The sequence below is a fragment of the Heptranchias perlo genome, chromosome 2 (genome assembly GCF_035084215.1).
Source record: "Heptranchias perlo isolate sHepPer1 chromosome 2, sHepPer1.hap1, whole genome shotgun sequence".
Taxonomy (NCBI): domain Eukaryota; kingdom Metazoa; phylum Chordata; class Chondrichthyes; order Hexanchiformes; family Hexanchidae; genus Heptranchias; species Heptranchias perlo.
The window spans coordinates 119,856,912-119,882,517 of NC_090326.1; the positions used below are offsets into that span (position 1 = coordinate 119,856,912).

Below are 25,606 nucleotides of genomic sequence, written 5' to 3' on the forward strand. Positions count from 1 at the left end.
TGCTCTTATAGCCACAGTATTTATGTGGCTGGTCCGGTTAAGTTTCTGGTCAATGGTGACCTCCAGAATGTTGATGGTGAGGGATTCGGCGATGCCGTTGAATGTCAAGGGGAGGTGGTCAGGCTATCTCTTGTTGGAGATGGTCATTGCCTGGCACTTGTCTGGAGCGAATGTTACTTGTCACTTATCAGCCCAAGCCTGGATGTTGTCCAGGTCTTGCTGCATACTTCATTATCTGAGGGGTTGCGAATGGAACTGAACACTGTGCAATCATCAGCGAACATCCCCATTTCTGACCTTATGATGGAGGGAAGGTCATTGATGAAGCAGCTGAAGATGGTTGGGCCTAGGACACTGCCCTGAGGAACTCCTGCAGCAATGTCCTGGGGCTGAGATGATTGGCCTCCAACAACCATTACAATCTTCCTTTGTGCTAGGTATGACTCCAGCCACTGGAGAGTTTTCCCCCTGATTCACATTGACTTCAATTTTACTCAGGCACCTTGGTGCCACACTCGGTCACATGCTGCCTTGATGTCAAGGGCAGTTACTCTAACCTCACCTCTAGAGTTCAGCTCTTCTGTCCATGTTTGGACCAGGGCCGTAATGAGGTCTGGAGCCAAGTGGTCCTGGCGGAACCCAAACTAAGCATCGGTGAGCAGGTTATTGGTGAGTAAGTGCCACTTGATAGCACTGTCGACGACACCTTCCATCACTTTGCTGATGATTAAGAGTAGATTGATGGGGCAGTAATTGGCCGGATTGAATTTGTCCTGCTTTTTGTGGACAGGACATACCTGGGCAATTTTCCACATTATCAGGTAGATGCCAGTGTTGTAGCTGTACTGGAACAGTTTGGCTAGAGGCTTGACTAGTTCTGGAGCACAAGTCTTCAGCACTACAGCTGGGATGTTGTCAGGGCCATAGCCTTTGTTGTGTCCAGTGCACTCAGTCATTTCTTGATATCACGTGGAGTGAATCAAATTGGCTTCTGTGATGGTGGGGATATCGGGAGGAGGCCGAGATGGATCATCCACTCGGCACTTCTGGCTGAAGATGGTTTCAAACGCTTCAGCCTTGTCTTATGCAGTTACATGCTGGACTCTGCCATCATTGAGGATGGGGATGTTCACCGAGCCTCCTCCTCCCGTTAGTTGTTTAATTGTCCACCACCATTCACGACTGGATGTGGCAGGACTGCAGAGCTTTGGTCTGATCCGTTGGTTGTGAAATCGCTTAGCTCTGTCTATAGCATGTTGCTTCCGTTGTTCAGCATGCATGTAGTCCTGTGTTGTAGCTTCACCAGGTTGGCACCACATTTTTAAGTACACCTGGTGCTGCTCCTGGCATGCTCTTCTGCACTCCTCATTGAACCAGGGTTGATCCCCTGGCTTGTTGGTAATGGTATAGTGAGGAATATGCCAGGCCATGAGGTTACAGACAGTGTTGGAATACAATTCTTCTGCTGATGGCCCACACCGCCTCATGGATGCCCAGTTTTGAGCTGCTAGATCTGTTCTGAATCTATCCTATTTAGAACGGTGATAGTGCCACACAACACGTTGGATGGTGTCCTCAGTGTGAAGATGGGATTTCATCTCCACGAGGGCTGTGTGGTGATCATTCCTACCAATACTGTCATGGACAGATGCATCTGCAACAGGTACTTTGGTGATGACGAGGTCAAGTAGGTTTTTCTCTCGTGTTGGTTCGCTCACCACCTGCCTAGTCTGGCAGCTATCTCATTCAGGACTCAGCCAGCTCGGTCAGTAGTGGTGCTACCGAGCCACTCTTGTTGATGGATATTGAAGTCCCCCACCCAGAGTAAATTCTGTGCCCTTGCTACCCTCAGTGCTTCCTCCAAGTGGTGTTCAACATGGAGGAGGACTGATTCATCAGCTGAGGGAGGACGGTAGGTGGTAATCAGCAGGAGGTGTCCTTGCCCTTGTTTGACCTGATGCCATGAGATCCGGAGTCAATGTTGAGGACTCCCAAGGCCATTCCCTCCTGACTGTATATCACTGTACGACCACCTCTGGCGGGTCTGTCCTGCCGGTGGGACAGGACATACCCAGGGATGGTGATGGAAGAGTCTGGGACGTTGGCTGAAAGGTATGATTCTGTGAGTATGGCTATGTCAAGCTGTTGCTTGCCTAGTCTGTGGGACAGCTCTCCCAATTTTGGCACAAGTCCCCAGATGTTAGTGAGGAGGACTTTGCAGGGTCGACTGGGCTTGGTTTGCCTTTGTCGTGTCCGGTGCCTAGTGGTCCAATGCCGGGTGGTCCGTCCGGTTTTATTCTTATTGTGATTTTTTTAGCGAGATTTTACAACTGAGTGGCTTGCTCGGCCATTTCAAAGGGCAATTAAGAATCAACCACATTGCTGTGGGTCTGGAGTCACATATAGGCCAGACCGGGTAAGGACGGCAGGTTTCCTTCCCTAAAGGACATTAGTGAACCAGATGGGTTTTTACAACAATCCGGTAGTTTCATGGCCACCATTACTGATACTAGTATTTAATTCCAGATTTTATTTAATTAATTGAACTCATTTGACGGGATTTGAACTCATGACTCCGGATTATTAGTCTGGGTCTTTGGATTACTAGTCCAGTAACACAACCACTATGCTACCGTACCCTAACCACTATGCTAACGTTTGGCATAATCCTTATACATACTCATCAACAAAGGGAAATGCTGATTGGGCTCACAAGATGTCATTGCCCTGTCAAGTAACCTAAAGAGAACATTTTTTTTTCCAACTGCAGCAGCGAATTCTTCCCATATGTTCTCATAAGTTGATTCTGAGTCCGACAGCTGCCTATCACTACAATTAATTGGTTAAGTTTTATCAGTTCTGAGCTAGACACTAGATGACACTTCGCATAGAAACAAAGATTTCCATACTGGTGGGGGAAAAGAAATTATAGTGATCAATTGCTGACCGATCACAATACAAAATAAGTGGTACCTTCTCATGTGTGCGGCTTAAACCATACTGTGCGCATGGTTGGAAGTTGCACATTTTAAAAAGGGAGAAAATAGAGGCAGAAAAAAAATCTAAAAATAAAACTAAATTGCCATTAATACACCCTCAAAATATCAGGTAGAATTTACAAATGTGCGTTTCTAAAGCAGAGCTTCACGCTGAGTATACATATTGGGAATTTGAGTGCAAAGGTCAGTGCGCTCCATAGGATTCTCTATCTATTAATCTTATTAAAATTAACAAATGGAAGAACCTGCGAAGTGGGTCGACCTTCATGCTCAAATTTCCAATATACTATCCTAGCACACGATGTTCTGCACTGACCGTGTAAATTTGCAGAATCTACTCTACAGCGTATTCCCTTGTAATGCCTGCAAACAAGCAGGTTTGGGAGCAGGATATACTCTTCAAAAATTGCAGTTCTTCATATGGAACTCAATGGAAATATTTTACAATTATTTTCTCTCCAATGTTATAAATAATTGCTCGATAGCCAATTATTTCCATGGTAAGAAACAGTTTACTAACTGTAAGCAGTCACTTATGATAGCTAAAAATGATGAACTATAAAAATATACCAATCTGAATAGAATCTGTTCGAGATAATCAGGGAAGTTCAAAACTTGTCCCACTTTGAAGCTGATTCTCGCTTTTATAAATAAAGCTGCACTGACAATGTGCAAGAAGGAAATACACACACACACACACAGACCACTATTTCAGATTCTCAAGGAATGTCTCCGCAGGGAAAAAAAATCCATCTGTATATGTAGAGTTTGTCCTGCTGGGTTTCAACTTCATTTTTTTCTCATGCTCTCCACATAAACAAACGATGTAATTCACTACACATGTGCCAGATTGTAAAGAGAGGAAAACAACACTAGTTTTGAAATTACATGAGGGAACCAAATGAAATGGTACCGAAGTGAAATCACAGCAACAAGGTTGTTAGAAAATCTGCTTGATACTTAATTTATCATTTAAGTTACTCATCCTTGAAAACATAATGCTTTCTATTACAGTTCACAAAGTTACATAGACGCCTATTTTCAACAGTTAAAAATGGCTGACTAGAATATTGAGGCATTTGAAACTACTCTGAATCAACTGCACTGGGTGTGATGTGACAATAGGTTCTATGTCCCCAAGTACATTTTCGAAATCTTATGGGAATCCAAATTGACACCCCTGTACGTCCCACAAACTACAGATTAGCAGTGCAACTCCAAGAACAGTCCTAATTGATCATTGTTCTGTTAATCTACAATACCATCCATTATAGAATCATAAATTGGTTACAGTACAGAAGGAGGTCATTCGGCCCATCGAGCCCATGTCGGCTCTTTGTAAGAGCAATCCTGTTAGTGCCATCCCCCAACTCTTTCCCCACAGCCTGCAAATTCTTTTCCCGTCAAGTATTTATCCAGTTCCTTTTTGAAAGCCATGATTGAATCTGCTTCCACCACCCTTTTATGCAGCGCATTCCAGATCATTACAACTCGCTGCGTAAAAAAGTTTTTCCTCATGTCGCCTTTGGTTCTTTTGCCAATCACCTTTAATCTGTATTTTCTGGTTCTCGACCCTTCCACCAAAGGGAACAGTTTCTCCCTATTTACTTTGTCTAAACCCTTCATGATTTTGAACACTCCTATCAAATCTCCTCTTAATCTTCTCTGCTCTAAGGAGAACAACCCCAGCTTCTCCAGTCTATCCACATAACTGAAGTCCCTCATCCCTGGAACCATTCTAGCAAATCTTTTCTGCACTCTCTAAGGGCTTCACATCCTTCCTAAACTGTGATGCCCAGAATACTTGAATACTGCGCACAGTTCTGGACTCCATATTACAGAAAGGATACAGGTGCATTGGACAGGGTGCAAAATAGATTCACAAGAATGATATCAGAACTGAGAGTATATACCTATCAGGAAAGGCTGAATAGGCTGGGGTTCTTCTCTCTAGAAAAGAGAAGGCTGAGAGGTGACCTGATAGAGGTCTTTAAGATAATGAAAGGGTTTGATAGGGTAAATGTAGAGAGAATGTTTCCACTTGTGGGGGAGACCAAAACTAGAGGTCATAAATATAAAATAGTCGCTGATAAATCCAACAGGGAATTCAGGAGAAACTTCTTTACCCAAAGAGTGGTAAAAATGTGGAACGCGCTACCAGAATGAGTAGTTGAGGCGAACAGCATAGATGCATTTAAGGGGAAACTAGTTAAGCACATGAAGGAAAAAAGAATAGAAGGTTTAGAAGAAGTAGGGAGGGAGGAGGCTCATATAGAGTATAAATGCAGGCATAGACCAGTTGGGCCGAATGGCCTGTTTCTGTGTTGTAGTTTTGATGTAGAATATTGAGGCATTTGAAACTGCTCTGAATCAACTGCACTGGTTATGATATGACAATAGGTTCTATGTCCCCATGAACATTTTCAAAACCCTAAAGATGCAAAGATCAAAGAATAAGATACTATCTACAAAATGATTAACAGTCAGAAATCACAAAGCAACATCTAATAATGATCAGCACTTAAATACTTTGCAATGAATTTAACTTCAAAAATGTCAAGATATACAAGAGCAATTGGAACTGTGTGTTTCCAGCCCAACCAGGAAGGAAACAGTGCTGGATCTCGTTCTGGAAAATGAAGTGGGGCAGGTGGAGCATGTTTCAGTGGGGGTGCATTTGGGGAACAGTGATCATACTATTAGGTTTAGAATAGTTATGGAAAAGAACACGGAACAATCAAATGTGAAAATGCTGAACTGGAGTGGAGGCAAATTTCAGCGAGTTAAAAAGGGATCTTGCCTTGGTGGATTGGAATCAAAAATTGGCAGGCAAAACAGTAATGGAACAATGGGAGGCCTTCAAGGAGGAGCTGGTTTGGGTACAGAGTAGACATATTCCTACGAGGGGGAAAAGAAGAGCATCCAAGGCTAGAGCTCCTTGGATGACTAAATGTGGAGATGCCGGTGATGGACTGGGGTTGACAATTGTAAACAATTTTACAACACCAAGTTATAGTCCAGCAATTTTATTTTAAATTCACAAGCTTTCGGAGGCTTCCTCCTTCCTCAGGTGAATGTTGTGGAAACATTCCACAACATTCACCTGAGGAAGGAGGAAGCCTCCGAAAGCTTGTGAATTTAAAATAAAATTGCTGGACTATAACTTGGTGTTGTAAAATTGTTTACAATGGATGACTAAAGATATAGAGATTAAAATGAAACAGAAAAAGGCGGCTTATGATGAATGTAAGGTTCATAATATAGTAGAGAATCAAGTAGAATACAGAAAGTACAGAGGAGATCTAAAAAAGGGAATAATAGGGGCAAAGAAAAAGTATGAGAATAGATTAGCAGCTAACATAAAAGGGAACCCAAGAGTCTTTTATAAACATATAAATAGTAAAAAGGTAGTCAAAGGAAGCGTAGGAACGATTAGGGAGAAAAAATTAGATCTTCTTGTGGAGGCAGAGGGCATGGCTAAGGCACTAAATGAATACTTCGGACCTGTTTTCACTAGAGAATAGGATGCTGCCAATATAGCAGTAAAGGAGGAGGTAGTAGTGATATTGGATAGGATAAAAATAGATAAAGAGGTATTTAAAAGGTTGGCAGCACTCAAAGTAGAAGAGTCACCTGGTCCAGATGAGATGCATCCCAGGTTACTGAGGGAAGTAAGGGTGGAAATTGCAGAAGCGCTGGCCACAATCTTCCAATCCTCCTCAGATATGGGGATGGTGCCGGAAGACAGGAGGATTGCAAATGTTACACCCCTGTTCGAAAAAGGGGAGAGGGATAAACCCGGCAATTACAGGCCAGTCAGCCTAAAGCGGTGGTGGGGAAACTTTTAGAGACAATAATCCAGGACAAAATAAATTGGCACTTGGAAAAGCACTGTCTAATAAATGAAAGTCAGCACGGATTTGTTAAAGGAAAATCGTGTTTGACTAACTTGATTGAGTTCTTTGATGAAGTAATGCAGAGGATTGATGAGGGTAGTGCGGTTGATGTTGTGTATATGGACTTTCAAAAGGCGTTTGATAACGTACCATATAATAGATTTTTTTTAGCAAAATTAAAGCCCATGGGATTAAAGGGACAGTGGCAGCGTGGATACAAAATTAGCTAAGGGATTGAAAGCAGAGAGAAGTGGCAATCGGTTGTTTTTCAGACTGGAGGGAAGGATACAGTGGTCCTAATATTGACAGTGGTCAGTATTAGGACCACTGCTCTTTTTGATATATATTTGATGACCTGGGCTTGGGTATAGAGATTATGATTTCAAAAAGTTTGCAAATGACACAAAATTCAGAAATTTAGTAAACAATATAGAGAATAGTGACAGACTTCAGAAGGACGTAGACTGGTGAAATTGGCAGACACATGGCAGGTGAAATTTAATGCAGAGAAATGTAAAATGATGTATTTTGGTAGAAAGAATGAGTTGAGGCAATATAAATTAAATGGAATAATTCTGAAGGGGGTGCAGGAACAGAGAGACCTGGGGGTGCACATTCACAAATCTTTGAAAGTGGCAGCACAAGTTGAGAAGGCTGTTAAAAAAGCATATGGGATCCTAAGCTTTATTAATAGAGGCACAGAGTGCAAAAGCAAGGAAGTTATGCTAAACGTTTATAAAACACTGGTTAGGCCACAGTTGGACTATCGTGTTCAATTCTGGGCATAAAATTTTAGGAAGAATGCCAAGGCCTTAGAGAGGGTGCAGAAGAGATTTACTAGAATGGTGTCAAGGATGAGGGACTTCATTAATGTTGAGAGACTGGAGAAGCAGGGGTTGTTCTCCTTAGAACAGAGAAGGTTAAGGGGAGATTTGATAGAAGTGTTCAAAACCATGAACGGTTTTGACAGAGTAAATAAGGTGAAACTGTTTCCAGTGGCAGAAGGGTCGGTGACCAGAGGGCACAGATTTAAGGTGATCGGCAAAAGGGCCAGAGGTGACGAGAAAACATTTTTTTATGCAGCGAGTTGTAATGATCTGGAATGCACTGCCTGAAAGGGTGGTGGAAGCATATTGAATAGTAACTTTCAAAAGGGAACTGGATAAATACTTGAAGGGAAAAAAATTACAGGGCTATGGGGAAGAGCAGGGGAATGGGATTAATTGGATAGCTCTTTCAAAGAACTGGCACAGGCAAGATGGGCCGAATGGCCTCCTCCTGTGCTGTACCTACTATGATACTATTAACATATAAAAAAGATTCCTCTGGAATTCTCCAATGCAATCCAGTTGATAGTTAAAAAGTGTACTCTTATGAATACATAATTGAAATGTTTCAGCCATTTTCAAATCTTCAGTCCAATCTTTGTAAAAATGTTACCTTAAAATGCAATGTTTACTGTTTATATATTTAAAATTCATTTAATATTAAATCACAACTATTGTAATTATCATTATCTGTGACCTAATTTACTCAAAATTGATAGTATCTACTACTTATTAGAAAATGACACCTAGGTCACAACCTTCAATACAAAATGCAGTAAAATCTCCCATACTAACCGAGTCCGAGGGATAATTCCATTATAAAAGTGTACACGTTTACCTGTAATATTTGTTAGACCTGTTGGTGGCACTATGATAGGCAGTTTCAATGTTAAGCAATTCCAATGTTCGTAACACTTTATCTCAGGAACAAACCTATAGAAATCAGTGCCTGTTCAAAAATGAATAAATTTTGCCAATACAGGGGGGCATCTCCTTGATTTTTAATAATAATAAAATCATGCCTCTTCACCGTTTGAAAAAAATGGGGCCTATTTTCATTGCAGGCAATTAAAAGTAATACAAATCAAGGCTTGTGTAGTTTTTAAAATAGTGGAACCTTTTCAATGCTAGAAAAATTCTCGCTTGTTGAAAAGTCAGATGCTCCCCTGCTGAGGTACTTTTATAACACTCAACCCCCCCCCGCCCCCCAACTTGCTGAGGCACTTCTCCAACCCTCCCATCTCTCCAACCCCTCTCTCCTTCCAGAACCCCCACTTCCTCTGACTGGACGCAATTATCCCCATCCCAGTTGACTTGAACACTGCACTTGGTCTTAACTACCTGAGTGCTATATCATAGGAAATCTACTAGTCTATTATTATTGTAGTTATGTAAACATGTTACACTTCCATTTTGCATAGGCATGTTTTTTTTAAAAATCAACTCTTTTTTTTAATTCCTCAGTCAACTCCATCCATTTTCCTACATATCAATTTCATACCTGCACCCAACCCTCCACCAGTCACCAGTAGGAGATACTGGAGAACAACCCAGAGGCAACTTTTCTGCCAATTTTTCCCCCCTTTCTCTTGTTTGGCAAAAACACCTGATCTCTACTTAGCATCAACTCAGCAAAGATTGGGATCTCTGTTGCAGGGGGTACTGAGCCTGCATTCCACAGTCACGCTGGTGCCACTCACTGGGACTCCTAAATGCTGTGTCACCCTTTATCTCTTACTTCACAACTGGAAAAAATTCTACCCTCCTTGGATAATTGGCCACAGTGAGTGGCCACAAAACAGTTCAGGCCAAAACTGGCAGGAATCTAAACAAAAAGGTAACCTGTCCAACTCTTTCAGTGATATCATAAATGATATATAACATTTCAGTAAACAACTTCTCAAGAGTTGCTGACAACTTTTTGCAGGCATCAAGACAGAGGCAGTTCAACAGATGAGAGAACTGATATTCTGTTCACTAGAATGGGAAGCCTCACTACTGATTTGATGCAGATTTTTTTTTTGAAAGAGTGAAACAGGAATAGCACAGGAGTCTGCCTGATATAGCACAGGAGTCTGCCTGTGGGAGTCTGGACAAACATGGGGATTGGATTAACTGCTAATAACTTTTGCTAATAGAAAATATCTGAATCAATCAGCAACTGAAAGAGAAATAGAAATTTTGGAAGGGATGCTTCATCAGAACGGAATCTAAAAATGTTTCAGATAACATCTTCCATGTGCTTGCTGACCTGCTAGATATTCTGAACATTCTTCATTTTTATAAAAATTCTCTGGTTCTGCTCCAGGTATAGAACCATATTTTTTTCCAGCACAGAATAAGGCTATTTGGCTCATCATGTCTATGATATCTCTTTGCTAGAGCAATCCAAAACCAAACCCACTGCCCTCCTCTCCCCACGATCTTGTATCTTCCTCTGCATCAAATATTTGTCCAATTTTCCCTTAAAAGATGCAATGGTCTCTGCTTTAACCACTCCCCGTGGCAAAGTATTCCATCTTCCAACAACCCTCTGCATCAAGAAATTTCTCTTAACCTCTATCCTCACTCAATGATAATTTTAAGTTGATGGCCTCTCATTGACTCTGCAACCAAAGGAAATAGTTGTTCCTTATTCACTAACAAAACTCTTCATAATGTTAAAAACATCTATTAAATCTCCTCTGAGCATTCTTTGCTCCAGTAGAAATAGTCCCAGTATCTTAAGTCTCTCCTCAAACTATAGTTTTCCATTCCTAGCATCATCCTGGTGAATCAATGCTGTATGCTCCACATGACTTTATGTCCTTTCTATAATGGGGTACCCAAAACTACACACAGTACTCTAACTGTGGCCCAACCAATGTTTTGAACAAATTTATGATTTCTTTACTCTTGCAATCTATGTCCCTATTTATAAAACCCAAAATTCTTCTGGCCTTTCTTACGCTTTCAGGGGATTACGTATTTGAACCCTGCCAAAGTTATGGTGGCAAAGCAGGAGAAGCCCTGATGAAATTCCCAGAGAATAGCACCACTGCACCTTCATCATTTTAGGTAGTTTGAGGTTTCATTTACTCTTCACTGGCTGTACATTTTTCCTCCCTTCATCACTGAGTAGTTCTACCCTCTCTAACTTTTACCCCTTATATGCTTATAAAATCCCTTATTATATCATTTTATATTATCTGCTAGTTTTTAGCCCTTCTACCTCCCTTTTTGCCTCCCCACTGCACTTTGTATATTCCTCATGATTATCTATGGAATTTCTGGTCCTAACTCCCTCAGTACTATATTGAAGTGTCAGCCTAGATTAAGTTCTTGGGTCTCTGCAGTGAGACTTGAACCCACCATCTTCTGACTCAGAGGCAAGAACGCTGCCACTGTCCTCTGACAGTTCCTATGAGGTGTCAGCATTGGTTCATTCAACAACTTGCATGTATGTAGGAATTGTGGAAAATGCTTTAATCGCAGGTTCCTGTATAAATGATTATCGACAAGTATTTTAGGTAGTTTGAGGTTTCATTTACTCTTCACTGGCTGTACATTTTTCCTCCTCTTTTAAGCACTCACAGGAACCCACAGGATATTCAGCTTATTCTTAAAGTTCATGTGTTAGAATGTACCCCCAATAATGCAGCTCGATCCCCTGTTCACCCTCCTAATAGATGCATAAACTCAAAAACAACGCTTAGTAGTGTTGGTTCCATGGACAATCCAAAAATTTGCCCATATTCCCAGGCGCACCTGCGCAGGTGGCAAGGGCAATTAGGGATGGGCAATAAATGCTGGCCTTGCCAGCGACGCCCACATCCCATGAACGAATAAAAAAAAAGGTCAAGGGGAAGCCCGACGCACAATTTGTATGCAATTTAAATAATCTCTGCATTATTATCACGCACAGGGAGTATTGTTGTATATCTGGTGATATGGAATTGGGGATACAGCAGCTTTTAAAGGGCTGTGGCACTCAAAGGAAATTAGCATTATTTTTTTTTGAGGTTGACAATGGACAATGTGGCTGGAGAAGTTCCAGAACTAACCTCTTCAGCAAAAACAAAAATGGAGATTTTACTAGAATTGACTACCCTGAGGAAAGTGGCAATTATTGGGCCCGCCTCTATCACTACCTCATCCATCGGCTGCAGAAACCCTTATTCATGCCGTTGCCACCTCAGACTCCACTAATCTATTCCTCTCATGGCCAGCCTCCCATCCTCCACCCTCCATAAACTTCAGCTCATCCAAAACGCTGCTACCTGTATTCTATCCCACAGCAGGTCCCGCTCACCCATCACCCCTGTCCTTGCTGATGTACATTGGCTCCGATAACCCAACACCTTCAATTTAAAATGCTCATCCTTATGTTTAAAATCCTTTCATGGCCTCGCCCTTCCCTATCTCTGAAACTTCCCGCAGCCCAATAACCCACAGAACTCTGTGTTCCTCCAACTTTGTCCTCGTGTATGTGTTCCTCCCTTTACACCACCATTGGTGTGCACAAATTTGGGCACTCATAAATAGGCAAAGTGACCTTCACAGATGAAGCTTTGTCAATCATTATGCACCATGTAAGGAAATGGCAAAATGCCCAATATTGGTCAGAAGTGCAACCACCATGAAAGAGAGTTCAGCAGGCATGAAGGGCAATTACACAGGATAAAAATGGAGAAAGTGTCCGATTTAAAGAGACATGCTAAAGTAAGCACTGCCAATTATCTTGCACCACTAATATGGAAATGTCTATCAATTACCTTGCAATATTATATATTGATACGGATGTGAAATATCTTACATTTATAAAATTACCATTCTGAAATGGCTACAGGTATCAGCTATGTTTGCCCAAATAGATTCACAAAAGTATTGTTAACCCAAATGTATTCATTACTTAGTGCAGGAAATAAAAGATCTAGATATTTTGGAAGCATTATGAAAGGCTCCAAAGATATTGAAAAGGATTGTTCACTATCTTACGTACAGATAGAATGGACTACACAAAAGCACTCACTTTTTTATGAAGTTCAGCTATCAAGGTCTTTGACATTTGATTCAAATAGGCCAAGCAACATACACTATCCTGTGCAGCCTTTGCTGTCTTTGCAAAATTACATTTCAAGCAGAGTAGATATTTTTTGACACAAGGGCCACCTATGCACCCTTAATGTCCAGGTTTGCTAAGAGCCCTGGGGGGAATTTAAAAGGCCAATTTCCTGTCACGATTGCTTTTTGGAAATCAGCCGAATTCAAAAGTGACAGCAGTTTAAACTTTAAAATCATTATGGGCTGACAATGTAGGCCCACTTACACCATGGTCAGGAGTTGCACCGACATCTTCCCTCCCCCCGCACTTAAGCAGGTGTCCCAACAGTGCTACAAATGGCGCAGGCATCCGCCAGAGATAGATAAAGGGGCACATCCATGTGGGCCAAGCAAAAGTTCCGCGCCACCCCAGATGCCGTTCCAAAAAGGCCTCCCCCAGAATTTTTGAACCCATAAGTCTGGGAGAAGGAAGTCAGTACTGCAGAACCATTAGCTCATTGAACACCATAAAGATCATTGAGGAATAAATTCCACCATGGTCAAAGTCACAAAGGAAGTCACTGGGGACTTTAATCAGGGTGGTCTTAATGCAATGATCATGGTGGAAAGCAGAATGTAGGAACTCCAACAGAGTCAATTAAGTTCACATTTGGAATTGACCCAAATAGTACAAAAAAACTGAAAGGCAACATTCGATTTGAAGTGCCCACCCACGCCCCCACCCCACAACCACCTGAGACACAAGAGAACAATGCAAAAAAATATTCTGAGAGCCAACATTACTATATATACACAAATAGCAAAGCAGATGCATAGACCCACGAAGTAGGTACTCCCAAATAAAAAAGATCCACGGGATGACGTGACTTCACTCAAATGGTAATGGAAATCTGGAACTCTCCCCCCAAAAATCTGTAGGTGCTAGTTCAATTGAAAATGTCAAAACTGAGATTGATAGATTTTTGTTAGGTAAGTGAATTAAGGAATATGGAACCAAGGCTGGTAAATGGAGTTGAGATATAGATCAGCCGTGATCTAATTGAATGTTGGAACAGGCTCGAGGAGCTGAATGGCTTACTCTTGTTCCTATGTTTCATCTCAGCAGTCGTTCTCTTGATAAAAACCAGCACCCTTCCTGATCCTGGATGCCAACTCAGCACTGAAATAGAAATATAGAGTTGAGTACAGCTGAGATTTTCCCTCTCTTCCCATGGGAGAAGTGCCTCCACTCAGCACCAAACCACAACATGGTCAGCACTGGCAACTCAGTGAGAGGAATGATGTGCAACAGCACTCTGCTCTGCAGATACACCTTAAATTTAAAAAATGGTTTATTTTGGGTTGATGTCAATGCTTGGGAATGGAACACCTTTCTACTTCTGGTAACCAATGCAAGCATACAGCACTCCCAGGTTAGATACATTGGAGGCCAAATGTGGAATAAAGTTCCCTTTAATCTGCACCATGTATCTTAACCCTAATCTCAAGAAGTCCACCTCTACTGCACCAGTATGATTTTTTCCATTTCCTGTGCTAGCACCCTTGTGGCCTCAAAGATATTGCCAATATAGTGTTGAATTATTAGTTTGTGCTGTGAAATCAGATATAATAACAATTGGATTGAAATTGCCCAAACCTATTTCATTCAAGATGGATACTAAACAGGGAGGGAAGACTTTCATCCCATCAGTTTCAGCTAGATTAATGATTAAGTCCAAAAATAAAATGGCATATTTTACTCAGGCAGCCAGTCCCTAGTGCAGATATATTTAATGACAGTGATGCTAATAGTTCTACTGTTCATTCAACTACTGATTTGTTTCTAACTAAATAGAAAAATTTCAAAATAAATTCAACTGAAAATTTGTAAAATATGACCTATTTGGGTAGGAAGCCACATACCAACATTAAAATGCATTAAACACATATCTGTTTGTTCACTTTCTAGAGGGACAATAGCTTGGAATTCATAGAATCATAGAAAGGTTACAGCACGAAAGGAGGCCATTCGGCCCATCGAGTCAGTGCCGGCTCAATGCAGGAGCAATCCAGCTAGTCCCACTCCCCCACCCTATCCCCGTAGCCCTGCAAATTTTTTCCTTTCAAGTACTTATCCAGTTCCCTTTTGAAGACCACGATTGAATCTGCCTCCACCACCACCTCGGGTACTGCATTCCAGATCCTAACCACTCACTGTGTAAAAAAGTTTTTCCTCATGTCATCTTTGGTTCTTGACCTTTCCACCAATGGGAACAGTTTCTCTCTATCTACTCTGTCTAGACCCTTCATGATTTTGAATACCTCTATCAAATCTCCTCACAACCGTCTCTGTTCCAAGGAGAACAACCCCAGCTTCTCCTGTCTATCCACGTAACTGAAGTCCCTCAGCCCTGGAATCATTCTAGTAAACCTCTTCTGCACCCTCTCTAAGGCCTTCACATCTTTCCTGAAGTGCGGTGCCCAGAACTGGACACAATACTCCAGTTGTGGCTGAACCAGTGTTTTATAAAGGTTCATCATGACATCCATACTTTTGTACACTGTGCCTCTATTTATAAAGTCCAGGATCCCATATGCTTTTTTAACCACTTTCTCAACCTGCCCTGCCACCTTCAACGATTTGTGCACATATACCCTCAGATCTCTCTGTTCCTGTACCCCTATTAGAATTGTGCCCTTTAGTTTATTTTGCCTCGCCCCGTTCTTCCTACCAAAATGTATCACTTTGCATTTTTCTCCGTTAAATTTCATCTGCCACGCGTCGACCCATTCCACCAGCCTGTCTATATCCTCTTGAAGTCTATCACTATCCTCCTCACTGTTTACTACCCTTCCAAGTTTTGTGTCATCTGCAAATTTTGAATTTCTGCCCTGTACACCCAAATCCAATTCATTAATATATATATATATCAAGAAAAGTAGTGGTCCCAGCATCAACCCTTGGGGAACACCACTGTACACCTCCCTCCAGTCCGAAAAGCAACCGCACACCACCCCTGTCTATTTCCTGTCACTTAGCCAACTCTGTATCCATGTTGTTACTGCCCCCTTTATTCCATGGGCCGCAATCTTGATGGCAAGCCTACCATGCGGCACTTTATCAAATGCCTTTTGAAAGTCCATATACACCACATCAACTGCATTGGCCTCATTTACCCTCTCTGTTATCTCATCAAAAAACTATCAGGTTAGTTAAACACAATTTGCCTTTAACAAATCCGTGCTGGCTTTCCCTAATCAATCCAAACTCGGCCAAGAAACTGTTAATTCTGTCCCGAATTATTGTTTCTAAAAGTTTCCCCACCACTGAGGTTAAACTGACTGGCCTATAGTTGCTGGGTTTATCCTTACACTCTTTTTTGAACTCGGGTGTAACATTTGCAATTCTCCAGTCCTCTGGCATCACCCCCGTATCTACGGATGTTTGGAAGATTATGGCCAGTACCTCTGCAATTTCCACCCTTACTTCCCTCAGCAACCTAGGATGCATCCCATCCAGACCAGGTGACTTATCTACTTTAAGTGCAGCTAGCCTTTCTATACCTCTTCTTTATCAATTTTTAGCCCATCCATTATCTCAACTATATCTTCCTTTACTGAGACTCTGGCAGCATCTTCTTCCTTGGTAAAGACAGATGCAAAGTACTCATTTAGTACCTCAGCCATCCCCTCTGTCTCCATGAGTAAATCTCCTTTCTGGTTCCCCCCTCCTCTTACTACCCGTTTACTGTTTACATGCCTGTAGAAGACTTTTGGATTCCCTTTTATGTTGGCCGCCAGTATGTTCTCATACACTCTTTGCCCCTTTTATTTCCTTTTTCACTTCATCTCTGAATTTTCTATTTTCTGCCTGGTTCTCACTTGTGTTATCAATCTGACATCTGTCATACGCTCCTTTTTTACATTTCATCTTACTCACTATCTCTTTTGTCACCCAGGGAGCTCTGGCTTTAGTTGCCCTACCTTTCTGCCTCGTGGGAATGTGCCTAGACTGTACGCAAACCACCTCCTCCTTAAAGGCCGCCCACTGTTCAATTACAGTTTTGCCTGCCAATCTTTGATTCCAATTTACCCGGGCCAGATCTGTTCTCATCCCATTGAAATTGGCCCTCCTCCAATTGAGTATTTTTACTTCAGAGTGGTCCGTGACCTTTTCCATAACTATTCTAAACCTTATGATACCATGATCGTTGCTCCCTAAATGCTCTCCCACTGACACTTGCTCCACTTGGCCCACCTCATTCCCTAGAACCAAGTCCAGCAATGCATCCTTCCTCGTTGGGTCGGAAACATACTGGTCAAGAAAGTCAAGAAATTCTTTGGCCAACTAAATGAAAGAACCTTTTACAGCCTCAGAACGGTGAGATTTCCAGCAATGGAGTTTGTACAAATGATTTAAGTAACCCTACAAACATATGTTCATACATTTCCAAAAAGTTAATAAAATATATAAAAGCTTCACGAGCGCTTAAGCTAATGAGAGATATCAGTTATTAATGGATTCATTGGCTGGCGTACTTATGTTAAGACAGCCCTTTTCCAGTTACACAACCTCGTTAAAAAAAAATCAAAATAGACTTTTACCTAAAAACCCAAACTACTTCCTTCAACTGTTCTTAGTCAGAAATGTCACTTTGTGAGTGTTTATTAAGTCCAGCAAGAGTATAAACATGCAAATAACTACACTTGCAATTGCTCAATTATATTACTAAATAGAGAGCACATACAGGCAAAGATTACAACCAAACTGTAAAGTTAGAAGAGTGTGACTTTCAAAATAATTTCTACTGTAAGCTTTTTGCTGAAATGGCATCCTTTTCATTTTTAAAGCACTGGTAGATCATTTAGTATTTCTGTAACTTTGCAGAATTTAATCCAATTGTTTTGTATATAAAATAATAAAAACTACAAATCGCTAAATGTCTCTTATTCCCAGTAGCCCATAGAAAGTGGATAGTTTCATGAGTAGCAGAAGTCACAAGCTAATAGCACATTAGAACATTTTGAAAGCAACATGAGAAGCCAAAAGAGTAAATTAAAAATGTTTAGACATTTAAGAAATAAATGCCTCATTCTGCTGACAGAAAGGTACTTTATGGAAACTGCCACAAGACAGAGAGCTGGAGGCCCCAATCGACTTTAAAATAGTCCCTTTTATCCACATTTTTTGCCTCTAACCAAAAGACCTCTGCAAATCCCTTTAGACCTGCAGCTAAAATAACATGCCACTGTAAGAAATTCACATATTATTTTTAGTAAAAAAATAAGTTTCTGCATATAGCTCTGCCAAGATATAACTTGAAAAATCATGAACCCTCAGCAACTACTTGCAATCATTTGGCAAATTTAACATAGGAAAATGACCCAAAGCCCTTTACGAAGGGGGCTGAAATGGAACAGGCACAAAGTATGGTGGGAGAGATTAGGAGAGAGGTGGCCAAAAAGTTGGTTTAAAAGATGGGTTTTAAGAAGGCTTTTAAAGTAGAGGGGTGTAGAAAGGCAGAGGGTTTTAGGGAGGAAGTAGTGCGAAGTTGCTAGAGCCTTCAGCCTCCAACGATGGGGCAAGAGGAAGGGAGCAGCACCAAAGACCAGGTTTGGAGGACCAAATGGTGAGGGAGGGGACGTAAGGTTGGAGTAGGTTGCAGAGATAAATGGGGGGCGGGGCAAGGCCATGGAGTGCTTTGAAGATGAGGAAAAGGATTTTAAATTCAATTTTTTAGGGGACAGGAAACCAATATTCAACAATGAAGACAGGGATGATAGGTGAGCAGGAAAAAATACAGGTGGTTGACTTTTAGAAATTGGAGTCTATGGAGGATGGGAGGCCTTAAAGGAAACATTGGAGTCCATACATACCAAATGTGTTAATGCGGGTTTTGTTAGTGGTGGGGCTGCATTTGGGTGGAAGTGAGTGATGTTGTGGAAACAGGCAGTCTTGGTAATTATTAAGATTTGGGGTTTGAAACTCTGGGTTGAACAGGACACCAAAGTATTGCATGACCTAACCCAGCCTGAGTTTATGGCAAGGGCTGAATACAATGACTTTGGTCTTCCCAACACTTAGTTGAAAGAAGTTTTGATTCATCCACCACTTAATATCAGACAAGCAGTCTGACAGCAGGAATGATCTTGGGCTTAAGAGAAGTGGAGAGGTTAAGCTGGATATTATCATATGGAGGTTCACCCTGCATCTTCATGTAGAAGAGGAAAAAGAGGCAAACAACAATGGATCTTTGGGGAACTTCAGAGGTGACTGTGTAGGGATGGGAAGAGAAGCCATTGCTAGAGATGTACTTGCTGCATTAGGACAGGAAAGAAGCACACAACAGCATTGTCATGTTGCTAGGCAACAGAGGAGAGATGGTAGTGGAGGAGGTCACAAGATAATTATGTATGAGGAAGGCACATATTAGTTCATCATCCAGGATGAGTAGTCCCTCCAGTTACAGCATTCAATTGGTTCTTAAATGATTCCAGAGTTTTTACCTCCTCTACTCTACCCAGAAGAAAGCCTCCTATCTTCAGTGGGATTAATTCGATAGCTCTTTCAAAGAGCCAGCATAGTCACAATGGGCCAAATGGCCTCCTTCTGTACTGTAAGATTCTATAATAATACCGTGCATGTAAAAATAGTATGATAGTTAGAATAAAAGTGTTTTCTTTTAGATATTGGGATAGATTTTATGAATTAGAGCTTTCAACCTAAAGCTTTGTGTGACAGGAGCACATATTGGGAATTTGAGCAGAGGTCAATGCATCACAGACTAATTTCCATCCATTAATGGAAGGTCTGCACAGGAGGTACTAATTTGTAAATGCTACCCTATTGTGTTGTGAATTATGCAACATTTCCAAGACATAAGGAAAATACAATATAAATAATGATTTTTCGGCGTGTGTTCCATTATGATATACTCCCTGATGTATCAGTGTCATAATGCAATCCACAAATTATACAAAATGAAATTTCATTTAGCTGGTAATGAACCAAGATGTCTTGTCCATGATCATCTTGCCTCCTCACTTTATAAACATTATGAAATGGTAGGCAGTTTGACCGTGTCATTGTTATATGCTTATTATCTCTTATCCTGTTTTATCGGGCTCCACTCTTACAGCAGGCTAATCATTCATTTTTGGTAGTAGTGTGCAACAGACTATCATTTTACTTTTCAGAATAACTGACACATCAGCCTAGGTTTTTCAACTGCATTGCCAATGGTAACCCATTCATTTTAACAGGTTCCCATTAGTGTTAAGATCGGAAAACCAAGGCCACAAGTAAAACTAACCAGGTTAAGAAACAATCATTGTTTTTCTCAAAGGCTGGCACAAAAACATTCTTCCTAAGGATGCCCTTCTGCAACCAACTACAATGTACTAATTAGAAGAGCTTGCATTTATATCATATTTAAGCACCTTACTGTGTCCTCAAAATATCTTAAAGCAGTTCACAACCAATTAATTACTTTTGAAGTGCAGTCACTGTTGTTATGTAGGCAAATCGGGCAGCCAATTTGTGCACATAAAGGTCCTACATACAGTGAATGAATGATCAGATAATCTGTTTTTCATAATGCTGGATGGGGGATGAATGCTGGCCAGGACACTGGGAAAATTTCCTGCTCCTCTTCAAATAGTAGTATGGGATATTTTATGTCTACCTGGAGCTTTAGTTTAACATCTCACCTATTCTGACAATGCAGCACTCCCTCAGTACTGCACAGAAATGTCAGCCTAGATTATATGCTCAAGTACTTTATGGGGTTTGAATCTACAACCTTCTGTCTCCGAGACAAGAGTGCGATCAACTGAGCGAAGCTAACAGATATATTTATTGATCATATAGCAGAACAGTTTAGAACCCAAACCGCAGAGACCAAAGAGAAAATTATTTTCACCTACAGGCCAAAAATGCTTCATATATTAAAAAAAAAGTGTACAGGTTTAAAAGCAACATATGCATTTGAAAAGCTCACATAAAATGTTAATTCTAAATGGAATTGAAAACCGTCTGAAACTTCTGCTAAGGGTTTAACTTGTGCTTAGTTGTCATCATTATTAATGACAAATGGTACGTTAGTAATTAATTCTGTTCTGCCAGAATTGTATTAATAACAGAGAAATGAAAATATAATGGATTACTATTAGCTAATATGATCTAATTTGGTGAATCACCTATGGCATTATTTCTTTGAGTGATGCATCAAAAATTAATTCAATATGGACTACATTCTAATAAAACATACTGCACAGATCAGTGTTTATATTGCAGATCTCCTGCATGTGCATATATGAGAAATGTGTGTAAGTTATGTTTTTTGATTGGTTGCTTTCAAGTGAATGTGAGCTAGTCATGCTTTGCACCCTATGGTCACATCCCTGCACCCTGAGGATACAAGGAGATGGTAGAAACATTACATATAAAGTCTACAAGAGGATTTTGTTAAAATTGAAGAATCTTCCTGTGCCTTGCCCCATCCCCTCATCGACTCCCTTTCCATTCCTGCGGCCATATCTGTAAGAAAACACTGACCTCCTTTGATCTTTTCAAAAGGTTGCACCCTAATGGAAATAATGGTTTCCCATTTATATTGTCAGTGGGTGGAAATTTGTGACGTTACAAGAGATGTTCTACACAAAATGTCTACTCCCTCGCAACTCCTGACCACTATTCCAACAAATAAAACAAGAGTAATGAAAGGCAACTAATAATCATACACATATCTACTTTTATTACATTTAGGCTTTATGGGGCAACTCAATGGAAAGGACTTTCCCTTTAAATAGGGATAGCAAAGTTAAGCAGATGGTGCAAGAATATAGATATGTTTTTACATTATTCTAATACAGAACAAAGACAGAACAGCAAATGCAGACAGAGTTGATTTAAACTATGTGCTCGCAAATTCTATCTTTTGATCACCAAGGCACTGAAAGCATTGGAGATGGATTAATTACGGGGCTGGAGACATTGTACTGTAAGGATAGGCACATTTAGATTATTAAATAAATAAGCTAGTTGGCATTAATTATAGAACACGGAGCTAAAAGGGTTGTTAGGCTGAAACACAGACTTTCAAAAATCAGGTTTTTCATCACAGCTGGGGGGGGGGGGGGGGGGGTTGGGGTGGGGAGAGGTGCAATAGAAGGAAATTGCTGCAGCACCAAAAGGCAATAGTTCCTTTTACTATAGTGACTGCAAGGGATAAGACATCAAAGGCTTGTACAACAAAGCTATAGTTCAGGAAGAGCAAAGATAGGAAGCGACGGTACGGTGTGACAGGACGTGAGGCCCCCCCATAATTGTCCAGCAAGCAATCTGTTCAATGATCTACGGGTCATAAAACATCCAGCAGAGTTGAATCCAGCAGGAAATTGAAAAAGAGATACAACGTTTCAATCAGTAGGAACTTTTTAACTATCTTCAAGATCAGGTAGCGTGAATAGGCTTCGATAAGCAATGCTCATGATTCCCACAAAGTTCTCTACACGTTGCTTTAAGACACAACATAATTGTCAGACATACTGTCTCTAGCTTTACAAATCTGTTAAAAGGATAAGGAAGGAATTATCCTAACAGATGAGAGGTCAGAAGTAAACATATACAATGCAAAATTGTGAGTCAGTCATTAATGAAAGAATTAAGGACTGCAGTGAAAGATGCAAGTGTGTGATCTGATTAGGATTGCTGTTCCTTTCTAGAATAGACACCACACATTCCACCTGTTGCCTGTGCAGCAAAAACATAACACAAAGGCCCTTTTTTGCTCACACCAACAGGAGAAGGTTTAAATCTTCTGCACCCACATCTCCAGCCTCAAACTAAACTGGTGTTATGCAATGGGGTCTTCAGCCATGATTTCAAACTATACCTCTGGTCTTCTAGCAATTATCCTTTAATCTGTTATCATAATAAAACAAACTAAGCATATATAACTGACTGAGGATGAAAGAGTCATGTGTTGACCCTGGGGTACATAGTCACATGGAAGAACCCTCTCTGAGCATCAGAGATTACTGGTATATGGATGGAATGGAAGCCTCTACAATTGATTCATGCCATCGAATTAAGTCAGTAGCTTTATTTTTAAATGTATAGAGTCAGCCACAAAGCTCCCAATAGCTTCAAATTGCTACCAATATCATCCGTTTGTCTGCATCTCTGGAAGAGCTTTTCAGCCTTCTGGGCCAATGCAAGTCAACTCGCAGTTTGGCATAGTAATGTGTTTAATTCCACCCTTTCCACTGCACAAACCTTTTCTTCCTTCCTTCTTCTCATCCCGACCTTAAGAATTTCCTCATCCAAGCTCCCACCAATGAATGTCGTCACAATTAACCTTATATAAATTTGTGCATTTTTTTGCTCAAGTCTGTATGATTGTTTAATACATTTCCTCTGAAAATGGTAGCATTGCCAGAAAAGTAAAACAGCGCATAAGAAGCCCAGAGTTATCAGTGCCAGTGTAGACGTCATAGTTGAAAATGCAGCCATAAAAAAAGAATCAGCTTAACGTCAAAAATCAGGTCTCCAGTTTCTATTCCTCTACAAGTTTTGGGTTTTTATTTTTTGCCAAATTTACACCTGTTTATTAGCAAACCATTTTTTAGATGTTTGTTTGGTTTATTGCTCCCAATACTGAACAAAAATCAACACAAGCCAGGTACTGGAGGGTTGCACAAGGGTTATTCTTAATTATTCCAGTTAACAGTTATTCAAATCTGAAGTGAGTTGTTGAAGTAAAGTTTTGCTTTTCTGCATTTGGTGGTGTTGTTCATATTTGTAGTCAAATGAGGGCAAGACCCATGAGGCTGGACTGCAGGAAGGCAATCAGATGGTGCTTGCGAGGACGGTAGTTATAAGGATTAGAGGACTATCGGTGTGCAGTCTCCACTACTTATACCACCCATGCTTATGATGAGTAACCGTCTACACCAGGCAATTTCCCTCAACCATTTCCGTCACCATAGTTTGCATGGAGACTCTGAAACCAGAAATTCTGGTTTCCTTGCTCCACTGCTAGAAGTGCAGCGGAGGGGGACTCCAGCCATCTGCTGAAGTGGGCATTGATCCTGTCCTACATCCTTTGGGGATGAGGTTACTTCATAATTGGGGCTGGAAGCCCGTGCCAGTAAAGGCACAACAGAGGTGGCCATCTTGTTGAGGTATTGAAAATTTAGAGTGCCATCATGCCATTCTAATCGGGAGAGCCAGAGGTCCTGGAAGAGCCAAAGATATAAATTTTAAAATGTTATGTTCCTTGAAGGAACCAAAGTGCCTCTAATTGGAATCCAATTGGTTAACTTTGTTCCTTACCATTTTTTGGGCCCTTTACTATGTCCACAACGTAACCCACACCTGTTTTCGCTGAGCCTAATGAAGACTTACTGCCCAGAGTAGCCTGGGAACACCCCTAGACACATCCCCAAAGCTGGCTGCGGTCGTATGGTGGGCAGGCAGAAGGCTACTTCCCCTCCACCCCAACACCTGAATTTGGGACACAGGTTGCACAGGCCAGAAAGCTGGTGGATCAAGTTCAACTGCATGGGAAACCCACCTGTTTTCATCCTTTTTTCCCATCCATCTCCCTAATTTAGGACTTTCTGTCTCTAAATCTTGACGGTAAAGTAGAAAAAGTAATAGTCCGAAAACTGAACCTTGAAACACCCCTTTCAGCATTTCCTCCACCGGACTTACCTTCTCCTACCTTGAATCCCCAACACTAAGCTTAAATAATTGCTTCAACAGGGAAATTCTCCTTTCTCTTATCTTTCAACTTCCATAACAGATTACCTAATGTATATTTTACTTGCATGAGAAAATTATACAAGAATACATAAGAATGAATTAGAGTCTGGTATTTTATGCAGTTCTTTTCGCGAAGAAAATAGGTGCGTTCGACAGTAAAATGGTACCTTCTCTGATTGCTGTGAATGGGGTTCCTTCCTCTTCTTGTAGTCTGATCACTTTCAGAGCTACCAACTTCCCATTCACCCTGATTTAAGAAGAAAATATTAAAATCAGTTAATTGTAAACATAAAATACAAATGCCTTCAATAAGAAAATACCTTATGCTAAACAAAAGTGTTTTAGAATGTTCTAATACCTATGCTTTCTTAAGGCTCTCCATTCTTTTTATTCTTTCTTTTTAATTATTAGTTTTTAAACTACAATGCTAAAATATAAATAACCAGCACAGCTATTTATACAAACCTTAAATATAACAGTTGGTAGAAGATGGTTTCAATCATGCTAGAGGGTCTCAATCTGACACTGACGAATAGATAAGCCCTTCTATCTAAGTGGGTAGCCCAGAAACACAATGTGGTGTTCCTTACTTTTGTTCTTATTCTTATAGGCTCTCTGAACAGAATCCATTTAGACTTATATAATGTATGGCAATCAGAACGAGTAACATCCAAACAGTGTAGTTAGTAAGAAGTTTGTAGTGATCAACTAACTATCTCTCCATTTTTGTCAGCAAAAGACTTGGACAGGAATGGGATAAAATTGGACAAGAATGGGATAAAATATCTGACTTGGTGTGCGTAACTGCTCCCAGTTCTCTCTCTGGGCTGTTTTATTTAAAAAAGAACTACTTTAATACTTACATTTAGTCAGTTTCTTCCAGCCTCCTTCTGTCTAAATTCAGCACTGAGAGATCTCCCAGCAATCCAAGGACTTCTCAAAACACTGAACGTAGCAGCGGGAATGGTTCAGTTAAACTCATGGCATTTAAAAATAACATTTCAGCCAAGACATCCTCCTCCCGCTAGAGGAGGATTGGACCAGGGCTTCTGCTCACTGCCCCAACCCCTGCCCAGTTTCCTAGCTGGGCCT

The 25,606-nt window shown here is 40.8% G+C and overlaps 1 protein-coding gene across 5 annotated transcripts in view; it reads right to left on the reverse strand.

Annotated features, from left to right (window-relative positions):
• The window catches only part of cdk14 (cyclin dependent kinase 14), a 634,917-nt gene that overhangs the window by 379,142 nt on the left and 230,169 nt on the right, over positions 1–25,606 (reverse strand). For all 5 annotated transcript variants that reach the window (XM_068006560.1, XM_068006534.1, XM_068006551.1 and 2 more), the window contains one exon: positions 24,682–24,761. In XM_068006560.1, coding sequence (XP_067862661.1) covers positions 24,682–24,761 — 80 coding nt within the window. The remainder of the gene's footprint in view (positions 1–24,681; positions 24,762–25,606) is intronic.